We start from the raw sequence: 23,406 nt of genomic DNA on the forward strand, positions 1-23,406 counted from the left end.
AACGTACGAGTGACAATTTTACTCATTCGCGTGCACATTATGCACATCTACTCACCGACGGCGAGAAAATCTTTTATTTTTCGAACAATTCTAATATTCAGATGGGACGCTTATTCCGATTTTCATTATGAAATTATATTCGAATCCTCCATAATATTTACATGGGAATGACAAAAGGCTCATTTTTAGTCAATTAAATATTTTAGCGCATGTGACATTTTCAAACCCTATTTATTTCAATTCAGAGGATGAAAATAAAAAACGCGGCTCGGTCATAAACGTTATGGAATAGGCGTTTAGGCAGACTGCAGTAATTGTTGGAATTAGAATGTATATTATAGCTTTTGACTAAAAAGTCGCGCGAGGCCCCTTCACGTTTACAGATTTGTTTTATCAACCGAGCCGAGCAGCTGTACTAATAATATAATACATATTTATATTATACACGAATAAAAATCTGTTTTTATTTCAGATTCCAACAATCATATATGACCTACATATGAAAATTATAAAATACTAAACCCCGCGTATAACTCCATTCATACAATTTTTAAATGCATTAACTTTGAATCCATGATTACATTTATTTCCGGATTATGTGGTTCGAATATTTCGATCAACTTCTTTGGATTTAAAGTTCTATATAAAACACACACACACTTTAGGGGATTTTGAATGTATCGTAAAAATGGTCTTCGTTGAGTCGTTTTCGAAAAGAAAATCGTAAATAGTTGGTAAAAAAGACAATTTCGTTCGATTTTACGAAGCCAGGCAATAAACAGGTTGTTCTTATATAAAATTAGTGATCCCTCGAAATTAAACCTTCCCAAATCTAGACATTTCATTTATTAGATACGTAATACCAATACGTATACATTATTACACTACTATAGACGCGGGTTATTCGATGTATTTTTGATTTTAAACCTTTAAATCCAATATTAATCCGAATAACAGAAACAAGGAATAAAGCCACAGATTTTTGCATATTTTTTGCTACCAAACTTCCTGATTTTGAGATAAAGCGAAAAATGCCCTCGCCAAAATTAAATTTTCAAACTCTATTCTCCATAATTTATAATTATTTATTGCTAGTAGTTGATAAATGTGTACAAAGTGTATGGTTAACATATGAATTTACTAGCTTTGCTGTACACTTCGTAGAGCAAGAATACTAATCTAGATGTAATTATAAATTTAATTTAATTTAAAATAAAGTAATAAAAATTCACAATTTGATATGGTATATAAGGAATACAATATAACTTATGAGTATAGTAAAATTAGTAACAATCATGATTTATAAAATCATTAAAAATTGAATGTATATGAGTTTTAATAATTAAGCTGTTTAATAAAATAGGTTTTTAAGTATAATATTTCTCATAAATAATAGATAGTTAATAGTTTTGAATTATACAATACTTTTACAGATTATTATAAAACCAATTTTTTGGTTTGTATTTAAAATGCGTATAATTTGAACTCTTTCTCAATTCGTCAGGGATAATCTCTAATGACCTTAGACCAACTTGCGTGAATATATTAGAAGCTTTCTTGGTGTTGGTAAATGGAATTTCGAATAGTTCAACTAAACATAATGAGACCGTCAACGCAGTTGCCTTAAAATAAAAAAAATTGGCAAGAAAAACTCATTACTGTATGTGCTGTTGCAGTATCTTATAGAATTATTCATAGAATTATTTTATATAATAATATTGTATATTATCACGAGTGAAAATGTTTTCAAAATTGTTTTTTTAATTCTATATAAAATTATTCAAAATATTATCTTTAAAACTACACGATTAATGATATCCATTTTACTTGACATGATTGCATATAATTAAATTCAAAATAATACTTGCGAGTAAACCAATATAGTGTAATATTTATTATAGCTGGTATACTTCGTCTATTACGTAAAGTCAAATTTCGGTGTACAGTTTTTTTTTAAAAAAAGAAGAAGAAGAAGCTAATCGGAGCTTTTAGAACTTTTATTCTTTACATAAATCGTCTACTACTAAATATTCCGGCTCACTCCTCTCTAAGCCAAGATTTTATGACGTGCTGCGATGATATGCGATAAATCGTTATAGCACATAATATAAGTACCTAATATCATTGGTATTCGATGTCAATAATACTTGACATTACGACCATGGTGAGATCACTGATCAGCGGATAACGATCTACAATGGCGAGTTATTGCAACGACGTAACTCGTTCGATTACCTGCTACCGCGTGACAGGTAGGTACCTAGGTACTATACGCTGAAAAATTAATTAAAAAACCGAAATCGTTATTTATCGACGACGACATAATAATAATTTCCAAATATTAGGACCTATTTAGACCTTATGTAGCCGCCGGTGCTTCTACACAGACATATATATGTATAGTATATCCCTTGGTACACCCGCTCAACTGGTTTGCATATATTTTGTATCTCGTTTGTGGTACCTACGTACATTTTACTTACCAAACCGAATGCGTTACGATCAAAAACAAAAATTAGCACTAAAAAAAACCTTTCTAAAATCAATACGTTCGATTTAAATCAAATGCGTATAAACTATAAATAATATCCACTGACCTATATAATATTTTATTATTATAATGACGAATTTAATAATGTCACGCAGTTGCTACTACACTTATATATTTACAACCTACCTACATATATATATGCACTATACAGTACCTATTTAACGAGTAGAGTAAATTCGATGTCAATATATATTTATAAGACAAATAATGATAGGTATAAGCGGTGGATTTACGATGGGCAAGGGTACTGGTTAGCAGGTTATGTACTCGCCCACCCCTCCACAAACGTCAAAATAATGGGTTGAACAATAATTTTTAATATTCTTATAAATGTATAGAATATACTGTCTATTTTTGTGTACGCAAACGTAATGTGTTAGATTATTACGACCCCTCAAGAAAAATGTTGAAAACCCACCACTGAAAATGGGTATATAGGTGCATATTATACCACCCTATATACCTATAATAATTCGTCTATGTATACAATTATTATAACTCATATAATATTGTACAGTATATTATCGCACCGCCGATTAAGATAAAATTTTAATTTATAATAAACATATTAAGTAAATTATAGGTCCTACCTATACGTTTTATAGGTACCTGTGCAGTGAGTTGTGCGTCAGTTATTGTAATTTAATGGCACTCGCAATACACCTACAGCGTATCACAAAACAAACACAATATTACTTAAGTCGATATTAGATAATATTAAAAATTGTTTAATTTATTGTACTACACCTATATAATCTATACATTTTTCTGGTACAATAGCATATTTTTTTGGCCGTCGTTAATTTTAACATAATGTCTTGAAATCACTCATAGTTAGATACTGATTAGCGATATTTTCATCTGTGAAATTAAATTTTATGAAATATTTGTATTTCGAGTTTCAGCTCATCTGTATTCCACTTATCGGCGATCAATACTGAATGTGTATTATTGTACATCACAACTTTTAATTTTGTAGATACTTGGGTAGGTACGAAGTAGTTACAATGGTATAGACAATTGCCATAATTATATTATTGTTTATTTGTTTATTGTTGATATAATATAATAATATACATACTTATATAATATTAATAATAATAATAACAATAATACGAATAACCGTTTACGTTTGAAACCTTTTTACGCGTCGATTTGATATACCTATACATTTCCATGTAAGTACATTAACGTACAATAACAACAACGATATTAATACAGTATGTATAAAAATAGTAATATGGTCACATCCTTGGTTTAGTCTTCAAGTCTTTTTTAGTTTTATTCCATAAGTGTTTTTTTTCGAATTTCATATAGACGTTCGCCTTGCCAAGCATAATATAAGTTAATGTTCACGCTGTTCCAATATACCTGTACTGGCTATACTGTCTATAAAATAATAAGCATGATGAGAGACACATACATATTAGGTAGCTGAATATATTTTGTTGTACATAATATATTATGCTAATTGCAACAATAAACGATTGTGGCCGGGAGAGTAGCAACGCCAACAGCAGTTCCTCCTCAGGTCCTCGACACCACGGGAAAAAAATTACTTAAATACACAAACCGCAGCAGTGCAGGTACCTCCACTTTATGCCATTTTTATATAAATGCATTTGATATTTTTAGACAAATCGACTACTATTATAGGCGTACTGTAAGTTGTCACTAAGAGTAGACATCACATAATTTTAACTTAGCTTTAACTTTTAACCTTGTACCCAAATGCCCACCTTATGCATGTATGACGTCATGTATGTATTAGGTATACCACATACACCTACTAAATGTCTCGGAAATTTAGACATGCATATTTTTACTTGCAGGTTGGCCTAAAAATTATTATATATTAACACTACAAATTTGAAACGCATCTTAATGAGTTCATAAATTAAATTTTATTTTGCATATTTTCACATGCTTTCATAAATATAAATATTTTAAAGCATATAGGTAGTCGGGATTTTTTTTTAATTGTATATTATATAATAGCAATGGTATATAATATTGATTTACTTCATGTATTTTAAAAATCAATATTTTGTTGAAATTACTTTCTGCAAAAAAATAAATAGTTTGAAAATGTGGTATATTTTTATAAAAAAGAGCCATACCTACTGCGGTAGATAACATCCCGATAATACACACAGGTTAAAAAATAGCCGATAACTATTGTTCGTTTTATTTAAAATCCGTCAAAATCCGTTATTGTTAACTGTCATGATATATAAGGGTAAATAGTATAAATACTACAGTTCAGTAGGTTTTCACAGATGCAAAAAGCTCATATTTTTAAAATGTATGTTTTTTCCCTTCTATCACTTCAATGAACTACTATTTTAAATGCATAATTAAGCGATGTTATGAACATATTTCAGTTTAGTTTTTACAGTGCAAGAACTTCTTGGTAGGTACTAGTATACTATACTGTAGATCTATAACATAAACAATACTTGTAAGTGTAGTACTTTTAGTGTAAGTATCCAAGTATCCGAAACTGGTTTTAATAAAGACATGCGTCGCCGCATTATGACGTATAGGTAGCCTGGTAGCCATAATATAAAATAATTTAATCAAATGTTTGGACTGTTCAACGACGATTAATATATCGGTATGGCTTTGAACAATTTTAATTTTGTTTTAAATCTTAACTTTTTGTACAACAAATATTATTATACGTTTAAATTATTTTTCTTTAATTCGTAATACTTTTGAATTTATGCTTGAATTTTCCATAAAATTCTATAAATATAATTGTGACTTGATCTACTATATATAAGGACAAGCTATTACAGGTAATTCACCACGTGCACGTTTCTCCCCGTCACCACAAGAGTGGAAATTGCATCCTTTATTAAATTATTTATACAACCAATAAATGTATTATTACGGATTTAAACTTTTGACTTTATTTCATTTTTGAGATCTTTCTTAGATCGATGTACCCATAGGTATATTGTGTAAATGTGTAATGTGTGGCTCCAAAAAATTGTAAGTAAAAACCGATAAATGGTATTAAATTGAAAAATAATTATGATATATACCTAATATATATATATATATATTATGATATGTGTCGAAATAGTAAGATAAACAGATTATAAATTAGTGGCAATAAAAAAAACATCATTATGCAACAGCCTACAATAAAATCTATCAAGTAATCAAATACAACTTTTTTTACAACAGCTTATCAGGATTAAGTTCCAATTTATAAATGAAACTTAAATTAATGTGATATAATATTATATTTTCATTATAATTTTTTTTATAAATTCTTAATTTTTATTGATGACAATAGTTCAGAAATATTTCATTTTTAAACATGAAGTAAAATGTGTATAATTTAATATTAAATTATTGTTATTCGGAGCCTTATAATACTACATTCAAATATATTTCATATAGACTATAATAATACTGTAAATTAGTTATACCTACTATAACATACACATTGTTGCATTAAAAATATTGTATAAATATATGTTTTAGTATATAATTTATTATTAACAATAATATATATTATTAAAATATTATTTATTTCCTTTGTCCGTATTATCTTTTATAATATCTTTTTATAATATTTTTTGCCATAATAAATAATAATCGAACAAAATTTAATGATTTTCATACATGAACAAAATTAAATTAATTTAAGAAATTAGTGGGTATATTTAGAAAGTTAATCCAACACATACAATTGAGTACATCTGTGGCTGTACAGCGTACAATATTTTTTAATTATTTATCCTAACTAATGCATATTCAGAAATAGGTATCCTTGATTTTATTTAATTTAAAATAATCCTTTTTAATTATTATGGAAATTAATTTAACTACAGACGTAAAATGTATCAGGTTAGTCAATGTATACCTACAGGTATATGTATAGAGAGCGTTATTATCCGCACTAATTGTGACAAGCAGGGTTGAAGATAATCAAACAAATGGTTAAAATATTACATACAATTTTTTTGTTTAATCAAAATTATATTCAATTTATTAACATGTATTTTTTGGGTACAAATAATATTAAAAATGTACGTAGAATTAAAAAGGTGTATATTCTCATTTTTGTCTGCGTGTTTTATTTGAAAGTAGTTTTCTTCTCGATATTTTTATATTAATCTTTGTGTATACCTATCTAAACAAATAAGTATTCTAAACTAAAATCTTACAGAATATAATAAATGACGGCCAGACTGTCGTTTGTAGAAATCGGTCACATACTCACATCCAATAAAACCATTAACAGCGACAAAATAAGAGACGATCCGTATGATATGTCTACGGATTAAGACATCAGCACGCACTTATAACGGTAAAACGTAGGGTGTGTGACTTTATTATAATATAATACCGCCAGAGAAAAGGAAAGGCAAAAAAGGGTATCTGCCGCCATAGAATAATCTAGTTCCTACCACTAGGTCAGCATCTTCGCGTCGTCCCTTAAATCAGTGCATTAGCACCAGCCACCTGAGTAACAACCTCTCAAATCTCAATACCGATTTCAACGAGCGACAACTGGACTTCTTATGATAAACCACAATTAGTGCGTTCTTTATTTCAATTTGTGTATTTGAAGTATTACTTTGTGTCACCTAAAAATCCTACAACATTATCCATAAACAACTGCGAATCAGGTGAGGCATTTAATATAATATTTTTATTACAGGGCTTAAAACCGGTAATCGGTTTGTAACGAAAACCGGTAAAAAACCGTAAATTTGAGAACCGAAAACCGATAACCGCTTTTAGTTTTGGAATGCTGGAAGCGATTATTGGTTATCGGTAATCAAGGTAAATATCTATAAATGTTAAAATCAAAGCGGTTATCTCATATTTTCAATCCCGGTTTTATAACCAAAACCTATTCCCGACCAAAAAAATTAACGGTTTTTTCGTGGAATTTAATACTTGAATTATGTCATGAAAGTTGAATTTAATTCTCAAGCTATTTTTAAATTTTTTTCCCCAATTAATTGCCGTCGAGTATTGCTTATCTGTTATGAATATCATATATTCGTATAAGTCTATAGCTATATATTATAATACTGTCATAAACGTCGTCGTCTTCGTGCACTGATTCCTATTAAGAAATAATTGATGGAATAGGGGCTCAGTCCATTTAGTATTTACAACTATTTAGTACTATTTAGTACTACTTAGTAGTACGATATTTTTTTTATTGATCTTTGTTTCTTAGAAATATACACAATATTTATATACAGTGCCACAACTTACTATAGATAGAGGACCTTCCAAGTTTAATTTTAAGCAATTCGTTTAACATTTTTTAGTTTTTATCACATTATACTTTATTTTACATATATTTATAATAAGTTTAGTATTAAATTACAACTCCCAGAGTCCAAACCCTCCTGGTTCTGCATTTGTTATTTATAGTGTTTGCTCCAAGGGTCGGTCCGAAGTCTAGCGTAGAATGCTCGATTTGCAGATCCAGATTTTGGGGTACTGTAATATATACAATATAACCAGAAACTAAGGTCCGTGTCAATGTATCACTCTAAGTGTCATCTTGGAAAGGGCCGTATATCATTTGCGCATCATTGTTTACCTGTACCATATTATCGTACATCATATGCGCATCAAAATTCTAAACAATAGAAGGGTATAAAAATAATTGTACACACATATAATATTATATAGATATTGAATAATTTAATATACATAGGCACAAGTTTTTGTTCAATAAGCACTTAAAGTTCAAATGTTGACCACATTTATAAAAAGCTCAACAATTTGCAAATTATTTTGTAGTTAAAAATGTAATATTCAGTTGAATAGGTACATTATATGGGCCATAGTTATAATAAAAAATATACATAATACATATAACATATAGGTAGTTTGAGTAAAAATTTTGTTCAGTTCAGTTAGGAATATTACAGTCATAGTTATAATTATAATACAAATATAGGTACATGTAGTTTGAGAAAAGCTAAACGCTTTTGGGTATACACCTTTTTTTCAGTTCTATTGTTAAATAATATTGATGCACAAATGATGTACGACCTTTCAAACGATGTATAACCCAAAAATCGAACGATGCGCAACTGTTTTACAAAAAAGGTCAAAAATAACAATAGTGATGCGCAAACGACAACCGGCGCTTGGAAAGTTATTACATTTAATTTTGGTTTTTTACAGTATAAATAAGAAAATTATAAAAATAACATTTTTTCATGCAATTTTTTTTTTTTGATTTATTAAGATTGCCATTATTTTGATCATATGTCTTAAACTTTAAAGCAGTTTAAAAAAATAAATATTTAAATTGATGGAAATCGACCAAATTTAAGCATATTAGGTTTTTGATTTTGTAATAACAATAGTTATGTGCCTAAATAAACAGTTTTAAAAATATGATTAAAAAATTCAAAAAAATTATTTTTAAAACCGGTTTTTACCGGTAACCGGTTACCGGTTTTCAAAAATTTTCGGCTCCTACCGGACCCGATTACCAACTTTATTGATAACGGTTTTAAGCCCTGAATTATTTTATATTGATTGCAGTTATTAGATTATATGTGCTTTTTACATACAATTATATTGTACGGTGTTTTTGATCTATTTCTGGAACTCACGATCCCGAGAAACCTCCAAAAACCTGGAGGAAGATAATAGCGTAATTTTACTATTTTAACATCTAATTTTAATATGACTATCGACAGGAGTCGTTTTTATATTTATCGTATTTTTACGTCATTACAGTTTCGATTGATTTCAATGCTTAGCAATGCATAACAATCTTTGCCACAATATGTTAACTCAACATGTGTTTCGATTTACAGAAATTATGTTATCTATATAATGTGTTTCTATAACAACCGTATTATTATATATATAGATATATTGAATCATTATTCAAAATCTGAACCCCTTGAACGATCCAATATTTTACATTATTTTTAACTAAGGATAACGATAACATGGATAGATCATAATATTATTAGTACGATTACTTGTACACACACACATACCCACACACACAAACACACATACACATATATTATATATTAATTGATAATTTGACATTTATCGGAATCGATATAGTGTTCTATTATAGTTCATGATATTATAGTTTATCAACAACAATATATAAGATAAAATTTTGTTTTTGACATTTATACATTTTATCTAATCTTAATGCTCAGTTAGTAGTTTATCAATAATAATTATGTTAAATGAAATTCGTTTTTGGTAATTAATTTTGTGTTTAAGTATTATAAATGATGTATGAATGATATATATATATACAAAAATACACAATAATATAATCTCTAAACGATTTTTACGACACTTCCGGTTTATCGGGTTGTAGGCATAACCATTGTACTACCAAGTTGATGACGATGCTGATTATACGACAATTATTTTCTCAGATCAAACGAAATGCTTAGTGTGTTACCAGTTTTAGACTTCAACAGTTTAAAAACGATCAGTTAATTTTTGTCGTCGTCAAACTATTCGTTACAGTCGTCAGGAAATACAGATCGAGGATATTACATTTTCGTGGTAGGTACTTATTATTAATATATTTACTTATCTCTCTAGAACGTTTCTATTCAAATAATTAGATTTCAAGCACAAGGGTCTTAGGGAAAACATTCAATGTTAAATGTACGTATTTTTATATATTATGATTTTAAGTGTTAGTTGAACATCCACATAGTTCACTGGGCTTTCTGTTTTAAAATTTCACTTGGTAAAAATTACCTATTGATGTCTTTTTGATTTAGCTACTTACATTTTTTAGTTCAAAGACATATAATTGTATGTGTGTATGTTATACTTGTATACTATAAACTAAACATATTAATCAGTCAATCAGTGTATTATAGTTTATATTCATTAAAACTTTATAAGGTTATATTTATATAAACAAAAATGTTTAACTTCTGTCTCATTAGTTATTTCATTAAATTTTTACCTATAGTGTGAAGGTCTATATGTCTCAGTGATTCACCAGTCACTGATCTGATTTAATACCAAACTAATTAAATTCAAGCAAATCTATATGTGGGTTATACTGTTATAGGCTTTCTTTATTAAAGTTATTATAGGAATTAAGAGTGGTCACGGTGGCGCCTATCAATATTTACGAATACAATACAATATTCATTTTATCTACTCATATAAATTATACTGAAGTGTTAAATTACAAACATATTTTGTAGATTCCTGCAAACCGTTTTGATTTTTTTACAATTTCTAAGGCGTCTGGATTAAATATGTATAGGTACCTAATATAGCTGCAATATGCGTTTAAAAAACAATTTCAGTCAAATTACGTGGTTATAGCTTATAATATAATATAATAGGTACAAGTTTAAGTTGTATAATTTCCTTTTATATTTTTATAATCTGTATTTTTACTTCAATAGTTAAATATATTATTATATTTTAAGTCGAGTTTTAAGTATTTAGAATTGATATTACTCCAAAACTCAGTTTAATACATCATAATTCATAAATAGATTTAAACATATTGTATTATAATTTATTAGTGAATCGAATATGATTGGCGCATTTTATTAAGATTTCCATAAAATAACTATGCTAAAATTGTATAGGTGCTATATTATTATATTTAATATAAGGTTCTTTTGGGTCACCCAATATGAATTTTACTCAATAACCTAAAGTAGAATAATAATTGTTTAAAAATAATAAAATTTAAATAGAAAATTAATTTCAATCTTTATTTAAAATGTATTTTATCGTCTTCTGTTAATCTCACGGGCTTGTTGGCTTTGTGCCAAATTAAAAAATAATAATAATAATACTTTTGTATTTAATATTATAAGGAATATAATATCAACAGATAACAACGCTTTTTACTAATTACCGATGTAATAAAATAAGTAAAACAAATAATGATTCACTCTCAATTAGTATAATACAAAATAATGACATTACATTAATTTGAACTATTTATTAAAATTTAATTTAAATAATTAGATTTATGAATACTGAGGAGATATACTGGGCGCATTTATTTATTTTTATTGCGTTTGTCATTTAAAATATGTACGTTTTAATTATTTATGCCTTCCCGGATCATCATATTGCAGTATTTTTCGATGTAATTAATTCTCTTAAAATACGTTCAATGAATATAAATTACCAACAATTAAATAATATATTTTATAAATGTACTTATAATAATTTTATATTTAAAATTAATTTAAACATAGTTGATTGGAATTGGAATATAACTATCATAGCGATACTTCAGGATGTAATGACGTATCTATATGGTATTCATCACAATATTCGATGACAAAAAAAATAAAATATCAACTGCAGATGATAATATAATATTGTGTTTATATACAAGATGGGACACCTTGTACAGTTACACTAGCATCGTTTCTAAATCATACGTGATGTGTTATATTATCATTGTTTTTTATATAATATATTAAATCCAATAGTGGTAGTATACTACCATATATGTAGTAGGTACATATTATAATAACCGATTAATCGACTTGCCATTAAAAATGTGTTCAACGCTGAGGACGATAATATTGAATAAATACTGATAATAGAATAACTATAGTAGTAAATAGTAATGAGTAATAATATTAATAATTGAGAAAAAAATCTACCTACTATAAATCATTAAAATCATAATAGGTACACACTGTTTGTACTCATATTTATTCCCTATAGGTAGGCTATAATAGGCTATAGGTAATTATATCAATTAAATTTAGGTATTTATAATTATTGTAAAAATGTAATTTAAATATTTATGTTTATAATGAGTATTGACAAATTATAATATTGTTCCGAGTAAATATACGAACATATCACAAGAAAAATCTCACTTCTCCATATGATACGATACAATCGGAAAATCGTGTGCAAAGGCCGATTGTTACAAAACTTGAGCAAAATGGTTACAAAATAAGGATTTATTTTGGAAATTTATTTGAAATACAATATACAAAATGTCAAAATGGTTAGGCGATTTAAAAAAATATAAAATTCTAAATTCTAAGTATATACATATACCTATACCTACCAAAAATGTTGTTCGTATATGTTATAAATAGCATGCTACTAAATATTTTTCCTCTGCAAGAAAGATTGAGGAATCATGGATATTATGTTTTTGGGTATAATGCAGTGGAAAACGATTTAGTAGATAGTAACATCCTACAGGTATACCTACCTACAATCTACATGTTGTTAGGAATTTAGGTAATTCAATTTTTTTTTCAACATAAATATGTTTTGGGCTGGGTGCATATGTTTTATTTTTCTAACCAATTTTGCAAAATTAGACGTTTTTGTTGTCGTGGTTAACAAAAACATATTTATTATTCATAGATTTTCTTTGTAGAGGGAAAATATCGAGTACCGTACAATGGTTTTTGTTTTTATTGTTTATTAGCGTTTTTATAGCAATCAACAAAATGTTACGAAAATCGGTTAGAAAAAAAAGATGACGCAACCCAAAAACATTTATTATCTACGTTAAATTAATATTTGTTGACAATTATTGTTAGATACACGAAACTTAATTATTAATAATTTAGGTATAATACTATAATGCACTATAATAATGCATTCGGCTCTCAGTAACTCGAATCTTAATAACTGGAAATTCTTGACATCTCAAACAAATACAATTTTCCTTCAAATAACAATAACACATTAAAATTTTGATAAACACATTTTCTAGTAAGGCTATTTTTTTTCCTCCGTGAACTGTAAATTGCCGAGAGCACACTGTACAATATAAAATGTAAAATATTTTGGTTGTCAAGTTACTAAATCTGACTATTGTCAACGAAATGCCTATACATATTATGTAATTGCAATTGGTAGGTATATCGTATATGAGTATATAGATAGTAGATACATTATTGATATACAGTATTATTAAAGACAATAATTACAGAAAATACTCTGAAATATGAATAGAATTTACTGACTAGAAACTAATATAACTTATATTAGTAAAAATTATAATATGAAAAATATAAAATATTGACAGAATATTAATAAATACACAAAATGGAAAATACAATTTCAAAATGTATATAATTCAAAAAATAATAATAGGTATATTATAATATTATGTTTATTTAAATTGCATACCCTTTTGCCCAACGCTGATTGACAGCGACGTCGTAACGAAACCATTCGGAGGTTGGGCAGAAGGACTGTTTAATCTTTAGTACCTATAGTAACAAAATCTCATACATTTCAACAATTCACACTTAAAATATAAGATTTATAATTTCTATTCAAACTAATTTAACATTTTTTTTTTTTTTTAAGTAATGACTAATGGTTACCAATATCAACCGTAGGCTTGATTAGAATATTAATGCAGGTATACATTATACCTGTATAAATATGATTGATTGATTTTTACAGGGGGGAGGCGCTATTGGAAAAAACTGTGTCTATAATATATAAGGGATGAAATAATAAAATGCGAATCGCGTCCCACCACGCGTATTATCACCCTCACTTCGACCACTGCAGGACTGAGTGCATACCTACCCGTAAACCACTTATAAATTCATTCCACGCCACGCCGACTAAAAATTGATTCTTCTCGGACGAATTTTTCTATAAATTATACATTATTTTTTTTTTAAATTTAAACCCAACCCTTTTTATCTCTTGTCACGAGACCCCCACCGAACCCTTTACGTCCCACTGCCTACTTACCTATACTGTAAAGTGTAGGTATAGCCTATAAACAACCTATACACAGCAGAGTATGGGCTAATATCTGTATCATGATTCATGATTCATAAGTACTTACGAACTACCCATCAAAGCCAGATTCGAGCGAAGCCGTTATATATTATTGCAGTTTGCAAACACGATTGAAGGTCAGAAACTTAGAAGTATGTGAACAATTTCATTCCAAAAACCAGTTGTAAATATGTGTAGGTATATAATAATATTTTGTCAGTGGTCGAATTGAAAGGGGTGGATCCTCTTATTTTTTTTTTTAAATATTAGGTATACTCTTTCTGGTTATATCCTAATTAATAAGACAGTAATATACTTAAGGTTCCTACTTACATTTCTTTTACACTTTTGCATACCTCTTATAATTTTTTTTGCAATTCAAGCAGTGGCGTAGCCATGAAGGGCAGTGGACCATCCCCCCCCCCATTGACGGTATCAAAACGTTGGAACAACGTAAAAATAAATTATTATTGTGGTTTTGGCCTCCCCCCATTTTAAAATCATTGTCACGCCCCTGAAGCACAGTAGTTTAGCGTTCCTTCCATTACGATTTTAATTTGTAGTTGTTATGAGTTAAACGGTAAGATTTTTGAAGGTGCAGGCAATCGTTATAAATATTTCAATATTTGCGTTGAATATAAATCATAGTGGTATAGTTGTAGGTACTTACATAATCATACCTACAGTAAATAATTTTATTATTCCTGACCGCTGTGCCCGCGCGATAATAACCTACACGGCTACACTATATAATATAAATTATTATAGTACCTATTTAAAACATACGCTACCTACGTATTGTTGATCTTAGATTATAAATTCTTTACCAAAACCCCGCCTCAATAAATTAGGTACCTGGTTGAAAAAATATAATACAATTTAAAACACTGCAGCTGTGAAAAGTAGTCAGCTGTATGTCTCTATGGCCATAAACCGTATAGGTAAAGTTATTAGGTCTGAAAATGTAGTAAAATTCGTTTACCTACCGTGAGTGGTTACATTTTCGGATGTCTCAGTGCGTACTCAGTTTAGGACGGTTTAGGTAGTTATCGATCGAGAATAAATGATAATATTATGAATAATTTACTAAATAAAAAAAAACTGTAATTACTTATATAATATTGTATTCGGTCGCCAAACAGCAGAACGGATTTTCTAAACAATCCGAGACGGAAAAATAACTTTCTACAGATCATATTCACGACACGTGCCGGTCGGTCAGCTTATATAGTTGTTGGAAACCGGCGGCAGATGGCGTACCGCGTACCCCGGACGGCGTAGTTTGTTACAACCGCGAACATAATATTTACATATTATTATTTAATATTATTATAATAATACGTCTTGTAGGTTATTTAAAAATGGTTACAACCGCGAATTCGAACCAAAACATGGATAGATGAGCATGTTGATGAGCTGCAGCTGCAGCTTTTTGAAAGTTCGACAAGCCGGCCGGCCCGCGTCACGCCGCCGCACTTATTATACTTAACAGTATGTCAGTATCGCGCATAGTTATTAAAGAAATCAGACTTTTTATCGGTTTCCCAAGACTGATAAAAAATTGAGGCAATTTTTATTATAAAATATTTTAATTATAGTAGAAATTCGCTAGACTAAACCGGTGTGAAAAATAATGCACCGGGATTTTTGGACCATATCATTTACATGGTTCATTATCCCGGTGCGGGATAATGTGGGATAATTTTAAACCAGTTTAATCTAGCGAATTTCTATTAATTATTCGGGATAATTCGCTTTCACGGCCCTCCTTTATTATCTATGGTAACGCGGCTACCCGGGTATACGCGCATGCGAACTTTTTATTATTTATTTTTTATTGTTACCGCGGCAAACATAACAAAAACTGTGTATGCATAATGCCGTTATCTACGAACGTCACCGCTATCACTTATCAGCGAGTGTCCCGCGGGCGCCGCGACTGGTTGCTATAATATAATCATCATCATCATTCAAAAACTTCTACACACTTGTCACTTTACACTTTAGTATACCTAATAGTATATTTTATAGTTTTATACACAGTCGCGTACGGCTATCGGTGTTGTTTGTCGACGGCTCGAGGTGGAAGCCGATCTCGTCTGCGGCGAATACGATTATTGTTTTACATATTATTGTATCGACGATCTGATAAATATATTGTAATATTCACGTACCTACTCCACTCGACGAACAACCGTTTAGACCTAAGTGTGTCGGTAGTTGCTCACGCACGTCTGCGTAGTACTACACATATCATGTAGAAATGTAAAACGGACATCGTAGGGAACGCATGAAATAATGTGACGTTTAAAGAAGTAAGTGAGCCTGTTTACTCAAAAGCCCTTGTGCCTTCTCATTTTCACGATAATTAATTGTACCTTTGCTTTGTTTGTATGTATAGAAACGTTCTTGAGCACTCAGTTATTTATTATCTTTAAAACTCTTATTATTTTTTTTTTGTTTTTTGTTTTTTTTTTTTGTTTTCCATACATCCTCCTTAGTGTGTGCTCATAATTACTTTAACAATGCAACTTTATCTGGCCAACATTGTTCAGACGAATGTGCATGTCTAGTAGACAGTTGACACATATGCGCAGTGAAAACCTACTGGAATTATGGTAATGGAATCCACTAGCATGGTTAGTTGTGCGATTGAACAGTTTTACACTCCGATGACAGTGACAATCTATAAGAGCTGCAGTGGTGGCGAATATTATGTCCGTTACCGAGTACTGCCAGGTTTGATTTTCATTATATTTAGTTGTGCTGTCTTAACTTTTCAAAACATTGCAATGGCAGATATAATCATACTGTTAGATTGTTAACAGTTCAAATAAACCTGGCTACTTGATACACCATACATTTTTAAAGATTTAATCGCAAAAATGTATACACCTACCTATGCTATATGCATTGATATTTTATAATAATTCTAAGTACATATTTTTAGCTTGAGTATAGCGTAATCCTGTATATCAATTATTTTTCATTTTAAATTTATTTTGCTGTACGCTTACATTACATTTTTAAGATTGCTTACCACAGATATTTTTTTTCTACCAATATCGATAAAATGATAAATAAAAATTAATCTAATTGATTTCTGTTTTTATTGATTGTTTTTCAAAAATAAAGTAAAGTATACATCTTTTATTTTGTTTGCAAAATCCTATACACATTTTGTACAATACAAGCTAAATTCTGATATTGGCATAATACCTTCAACATTTTAGAATGGAAAATTTTTCCTCCCCTGGGGCAAGCTCAGGAATTTGTTTAAATTAAGCTATTAAGAGAACTGTCAAAAAAAAAAAGTGATAGTCGCTTTCTCTGTATGCTTTCCCGTTATATGAACTCTGTAATTTTTTGACCCATCACATTTTTGATATTTTATAAAATAAACTAAAGTAAAAAATATTAAAAAATATAATTTCTATCTGTTAAAATTAAATTTATGTTATGAAAAAAATGGTATGGCAATAGCATCTTCTAGAGTTCAGTTATTATTATTATTATTTTTTCGTTAATACCTACCTTCATAATTCAAATACAAATTAACAACTTTGGAATATTTATCTTATTGTATAAAAATTCACTAACAATATTAATATTTAATGGTTTGAGATTATGTTAAAATCATTGATATAATATACATTTTGAAAATATTGGTTGAGTCTACAACAAAGAATGCCTAAACATGCATCAAATGCTTTGTAATAAATATAATGTTGGATGATTATTTTAAACAACTCAAACTTATCTTATGCATAATATGCCTTATAGAATACTCGATTCCCTACCTAACATTCTTATTTATCAAAATACATTCTACATATTTTAATAAAGTGATGTTTAACTAATATAACTATAATTTATATAAATGTATCAACCTAGTCAAATTTAAACAAATTATTATCTTTTTTTAGTTAATGTTAATTTACTTATATTTATATATGCATAGGTATATAATAGTTTTAATGATATCTCATTAGTATTAGAGTTGATTATTAATTGTATGCAGACTAGTGCTTACATAATGTGTAATAATTACAAAATTAATGCATTGCTTTTTACTTCCTTTGGATGGTATATCTTTTAAAATACAATTATATTATCTTGTATATATGATTTTTATTAAATTTGAAATAAAATAATATTTAATGAATGCAATGAATTGAAAACGGTGTTGTATTGATTTTAGTAAAATTAGGTCTACTACATGCTATAAATGCATTTGAGCTACAGACTGAGAAAGGTGAGTTTTATTTTCAAAAAATGCTTATTGCATGCAAGTTTTGCATGGGTGATATTTAGGCCTTAGTCGCTCAGATGTTGATAATTGTGTATATATTTTTCAACTATTCAAATTATTTATAAGTTGTATATAAACTTGTGTCCATGAATTAATTATAAATGCAACTATTTGGAATATTGGATATTTTTTCAATGTATTAAAATTTAAGTAGCTTTATTCTTACCTAATGTTTTTAGGTTATTATGAAGTTTTATAAAATATATATTTATGGTTTTACTCATTTCTTTCATCTTAAAACCAATAAATATTTTTTGACCATTTAAATTCAAGCATATATGTAAAAAAAACATCCTATTTACTAAATTTTTATTGAAGTGTGTGGTATATTATTTTAATTACAATCATGAAAGTTATTTTATTTTTACAAAAGCAATTTTTTGGATAAAAAGTATCAGTTTGAATTCCTGTAGGTTCAAGGTTTTAAATAAAGTTTAGATGGTTCATGCTTTTAGATTTAATACTATAACACACCAATATACTTCAACGTTGTTGTAAAGTGAAATGAAGTAAATGCCACACCAGGATTTCCTGTTTGGAGTTTTAAATGCATTTTGATAACTAGTTTAGGTATTGTAATATTGGTACCTATTAGTTTTATTTTGTTTAAGTGCGAGGTGTTTAATTAATAAATATTATGAATATCATGTTATATTGAATACAATAACAAATTCTCCTATAATATATGGATTTAAGATATATATTATTTTGTCACTTGTTCTAGGGGTAGATCACTAGGTCAGTAGGTCACTATTGTTCTGATAAGACTTAATGCTCAAATGGCCTTGAAATATAAACCAACTCAAAATATCTACTATGTGATATCAATGCGGTTGGTATCATGAATTACTTGAAAATTGATTTAGCAATAATTATTATAAACATACATATTTTGTTTTGTGGCGCTGTTCAAGGAGTCATGAAATAATTAGTATTTACAACTATGTACTCGTATAGAATCTGATTAAATCATACTACTTGGCACTCGCAATTAATAAATTGTTCTTTTGTTCGGTTAATCTCGGTGAACTTGATAAATCAACTTTAGTCTAAGTAATAAATTGCATAATGCCAATAATAATAACAGTTATAATAAAACATCAAACAAATTTAACTGGTGCTATTCAAAATTTAAAGATAGTAGGTACTAACTTATTAAAGATACTTAGGACCGTTCTTACAATGTCCGGTTAAAGTTAACTGACACTTAACCAGCCGAATTCTGCCGGTAATAAAATCTATTATCAGTCGGTTAGCGTTAATCAACACTTTACCGGACATTGTAAGAACAGCCCTTAAAGGTTTACAAGGTATCATAGTACCTAGGCTACATTTGTTTGGGTTTTGATTTTGTATGCATTTTATAAAATTAATAATTAATGAAAAATATTAGAAAATTAAATACTTTGATATTGAACTTGACATGGTAGGTACCTCAATAAGTATTACACGAGTAACACAATTTAATGATATGCTGGTAAGTATAAACAATTTGTAAGGATAAGCCTATCTATTATGTCAGCTATATTTAAACTTACATAAGAAAATAACAGTTTAGTAATTTCAATTTTAAATTATAAATCTTAACTTTTAAAATAGGTACCAAAAATAATATACAAAAGCATTTAACTACTAATTATTATAGGTATTTGTTTAGGTAATATTTCTATTATTTTAACTGTAGAATTTTATTAGATAAAATTATTATCTAAACATAGCAACAATAAGAAATGTGATCTCATAGAATTAAAATTATTATTATAAACAACAGATGAATACAACAATTGTATTAATTGTTAGATCTTAATGAACTCTTTGACATAAATTCTGTCTGTTCACTGTGCAGGCAGAACATAATAATGTTTGATTATTAACCTAATAAAAACACCACATTTTTTAGCTGGAGGTAGTTAATTATATACTGTTATAATATTTTGTTTATATCCTAATTTTTCATCAAACAGATAGTATGTTGCAACAGTCTAATATAATCTATAAATTTATGTAAACTATTTATACAATGTGATAATTTAAATACCTACACTTATTATTTAAAATTTTAACTTTTTTGAAAATATTATTTTTACATAATTTGATGAATGACAACAAACAATTTTAATTTCATAGTTCGAAGAAGAAAATAATTCATAATATTTGTTCCATATACCAAAATAGAATTTCAACTGAGTAGACAATTTGTTAAAAGTAAGTGTACAGAGAAGTGGATTATCAATTTGTGGATACCCCTGCACTACTCCATTTGTGTCTTAAGCTTTACAAATTAACTGCTTGTTTGAAATTTGATTTTTATGTATCCGTCTTCCAAATAATATTCTGCTTCAGAATATGAAATTAAAATTGCATGTTACCATTCAAAAATATAAAACATCTGTAAAGGTACATTTTTTAAAAATGTTGTTTTGCAAGACATACCTAATCAAACTGTAAAAAAATTTGAAAAAATAAGTGATTGATTACCCTGTATAATAATATTTACAATTTATTCTACACTACACTTATGAATAATTGGGAAACTATTATAATGCTTATCTATATTAATAGTTATACCAAACACATAAAAATATTTAATTATTAAAACAATACAGTACTCAAACGGTTTTGTTGTTCTTTTCATTGTTTACTACTCTATATAATTTTTATTATTTGATTCATTATATAAATATTTATTTTATAGATTCAGGTACGGATGGGGAAAGCCAGAGCGGCAGCAAAGAGCAGCTTAGCGAAAGAAAAATGCCTAAGCCTCCTCCTATTTCCACCATCACGTATAAGGTAATGTATTGAATTTAAATATTAGGTTTTTTTTGTTTAATACATGGGCAGTTAAAATTTCTTAGGTTGAAGCATCAGATACATTGACTTCAGTTGCTGCTAGGTTTGATACAACACCATCTGAGTTAGCCATACTGAACCGGCTATCATCACGCACACTATTTCCCGGTCAGATTCTTCGTGTCCCAGATAAAAAGCGAATATCTGTATCAGAGTCTGATGCGTCTCAAGTAATTTTCTGCTTATAAATTATGAATGGTTGAGAATTTAAAATGTTTCGTTTTATTTTTAGGGAGGTCTTAGCAATTTAGATTTATCCGAAACCAACAGTTTCACATCGGCTGATGGAGAAAGTAGACCTGGATCTGGGCCTTCAACCGGAAATGATAATAAAGATTTCATTGATAGAAGGGAAGATGGTATGATACATAAATAATTAAACTAAAAATTATACTATTTTTCCAAAACTTTTAAATTTTAAAAATCAGTTTATTGTACTACTATTATATTATAGTATAATGTAAGTGACTAATTTCCCTTTTATGTAAACATTTTATTCAGAATTAAAATTCAGAATTTAATGCAATATATAAAATAGCAAAATATGCACTCGTATTTTTATCTATCGCGTAGCAAGTAATTTTTCACATTTCATAATTTAAGGTATTAAGGTGCCACATTGGTCAAAAGTAATAGCTAAGGGACGGATTTCCTTTGCAATTCAAATCTGTTAATCAAAAATATGTTTTTGCTAATAAATAACCATGACAGCAAAAATCTCATTCAAAATTGGTCAGAAAAACAAAAAACATGTATATAGCCCAAAAACATTAGTGATATCCCTAGTCCTTACTGATGTATTTTATTGAAAACATAATTTTTTTCAATTTTTAAGCTAAATATTTGTGTTTTAAATAAAGATATATAAAGTTATGAATAATTAATATTATAATATATTTAAATATTATTACTTTTATACTAAATTAAAAATCCCCCCCCCCCCCACACAGTATTTTAATATTTCCCAATTATGGTATAAATATTTTCAGGAAAACAATATAGTTGTCAAAATATTTGAAAAGGTTGCGTAAATAATAAGAAAATATTTTATTTATATTTTTTGGCCAAGAAGTTCACTTTTGAAAAATATTTTGTAAAAAAACATTTTAATGGAAATATAATATATTAGGTCAACATTTTTGTGCAATATTTTATTATTTTATGAGAATAAAATATTTATATAATATTATTAGTCAAATATTCATTCTTCAAGCACTCCAAAATATTCACAAAATATTATAATTTCCCAAATGCTGAGTGGGCCAGTTATAACTTATAAGTAATGAAGCATCATCATGTAAATGCCACCAAACCAGAAATGCTCAACGTTTATTCCTTTATTCAGGTCAAAGTAGTTAAATGTTGCATTCTTGTGGTCCACCAATAATAAAAATATATAATATATATAATAAATAAAAAATAAAAAAGAATAAAAAGAATATTTAAATATCTTGAAAATATATATATTTTTTTAAACAAATTTTGTTTCAACTTAAAAATTTGTAGCATGTTGAATTGTTGAATATAAACATCAAAAGACTGTAGAATTTTGTGTTTTACACATAAATAAAATTATTATAGTAATTTATTAGTTGGTAATTTAAAAGATAAGATATGTATTTTATTTTGTTACGCCAGAAAATTTTACCAATTAGATACCATAATTGGATGTATCATGTAAATTCCAGTTATATAATAATGACAAATGTATTATTATAACTTACCTTTGTCATTGGTGTGTGTATATATATTCGCTGTCTGTTGTAAATTACTGCGTTAAGAGGATTCGATAACGTGATTTTCTGTTTTTGTCTAACACACGCGTGACATAGTATTTTGTACGTGTTTTTTGCCATACATACCAATTGATCTAATAAAGCGATAAGAATTCTGAAAACAGATTTGAATTCGTCCACAAGTTTACTTAAAATCG

General features: G+C 28.1%; 1 protein-coding gene across 11 annotated transcripts in view; it reads left to right on the forward strand.

Moving 5' to 3' along the window:
• Positions 1 to 23,406, forward strand: part of LOC100161626 (oxidation resistance protein 1) — a 190,348-nt gene that overhangs the window by 144,775 nt on the left and 22,167 nt on the right. For 9 of the 11 annotated variants that reach the window (XM_029486764.1, XM_008186203.3, XM_008186202.3 and 6 more), the window contains 3 exons: positions 21,316 to 21,413; positions 21,479 to 21,643; positions 21,706 to 21,832. In XM_029486764.1, the coding sequence (XP_029342624.1) occupies positions 21,316 to 21,413; positions 21,479 to 21,643; positions 21,706 to 21,832 (390 nt within the window). Of the gene's footprint in view, positions 1 to 16,274; positions 16,624 to 16,809; positions 17,048 to 21,315; positions 21,414 to 21,478; positions 21,644 to 21,705; positions 21,833 to 23,406 lie in introns of those variants that run through there. The other 2 variants (XM_008186209.3, XM_016805531.2) reach the window with 2 other exon arrangements.

The sequence above is a fragment of the Acyrthosiphon pisum genome, chromosome A1 (genome assembly GCF_005508785.2).
Source record: "Acyrthosiphon pisum isolate AL4f chromosome A1, pea_aphid_22Mar2018_4r6ur, whole genome shotgun sequence".
NCBI lineage: Eukaryota > Metazoa > Arthropoda > Insecta > Hemiptera > Aphididae > Acyrthosiphon > Acyrthosiphon pisum.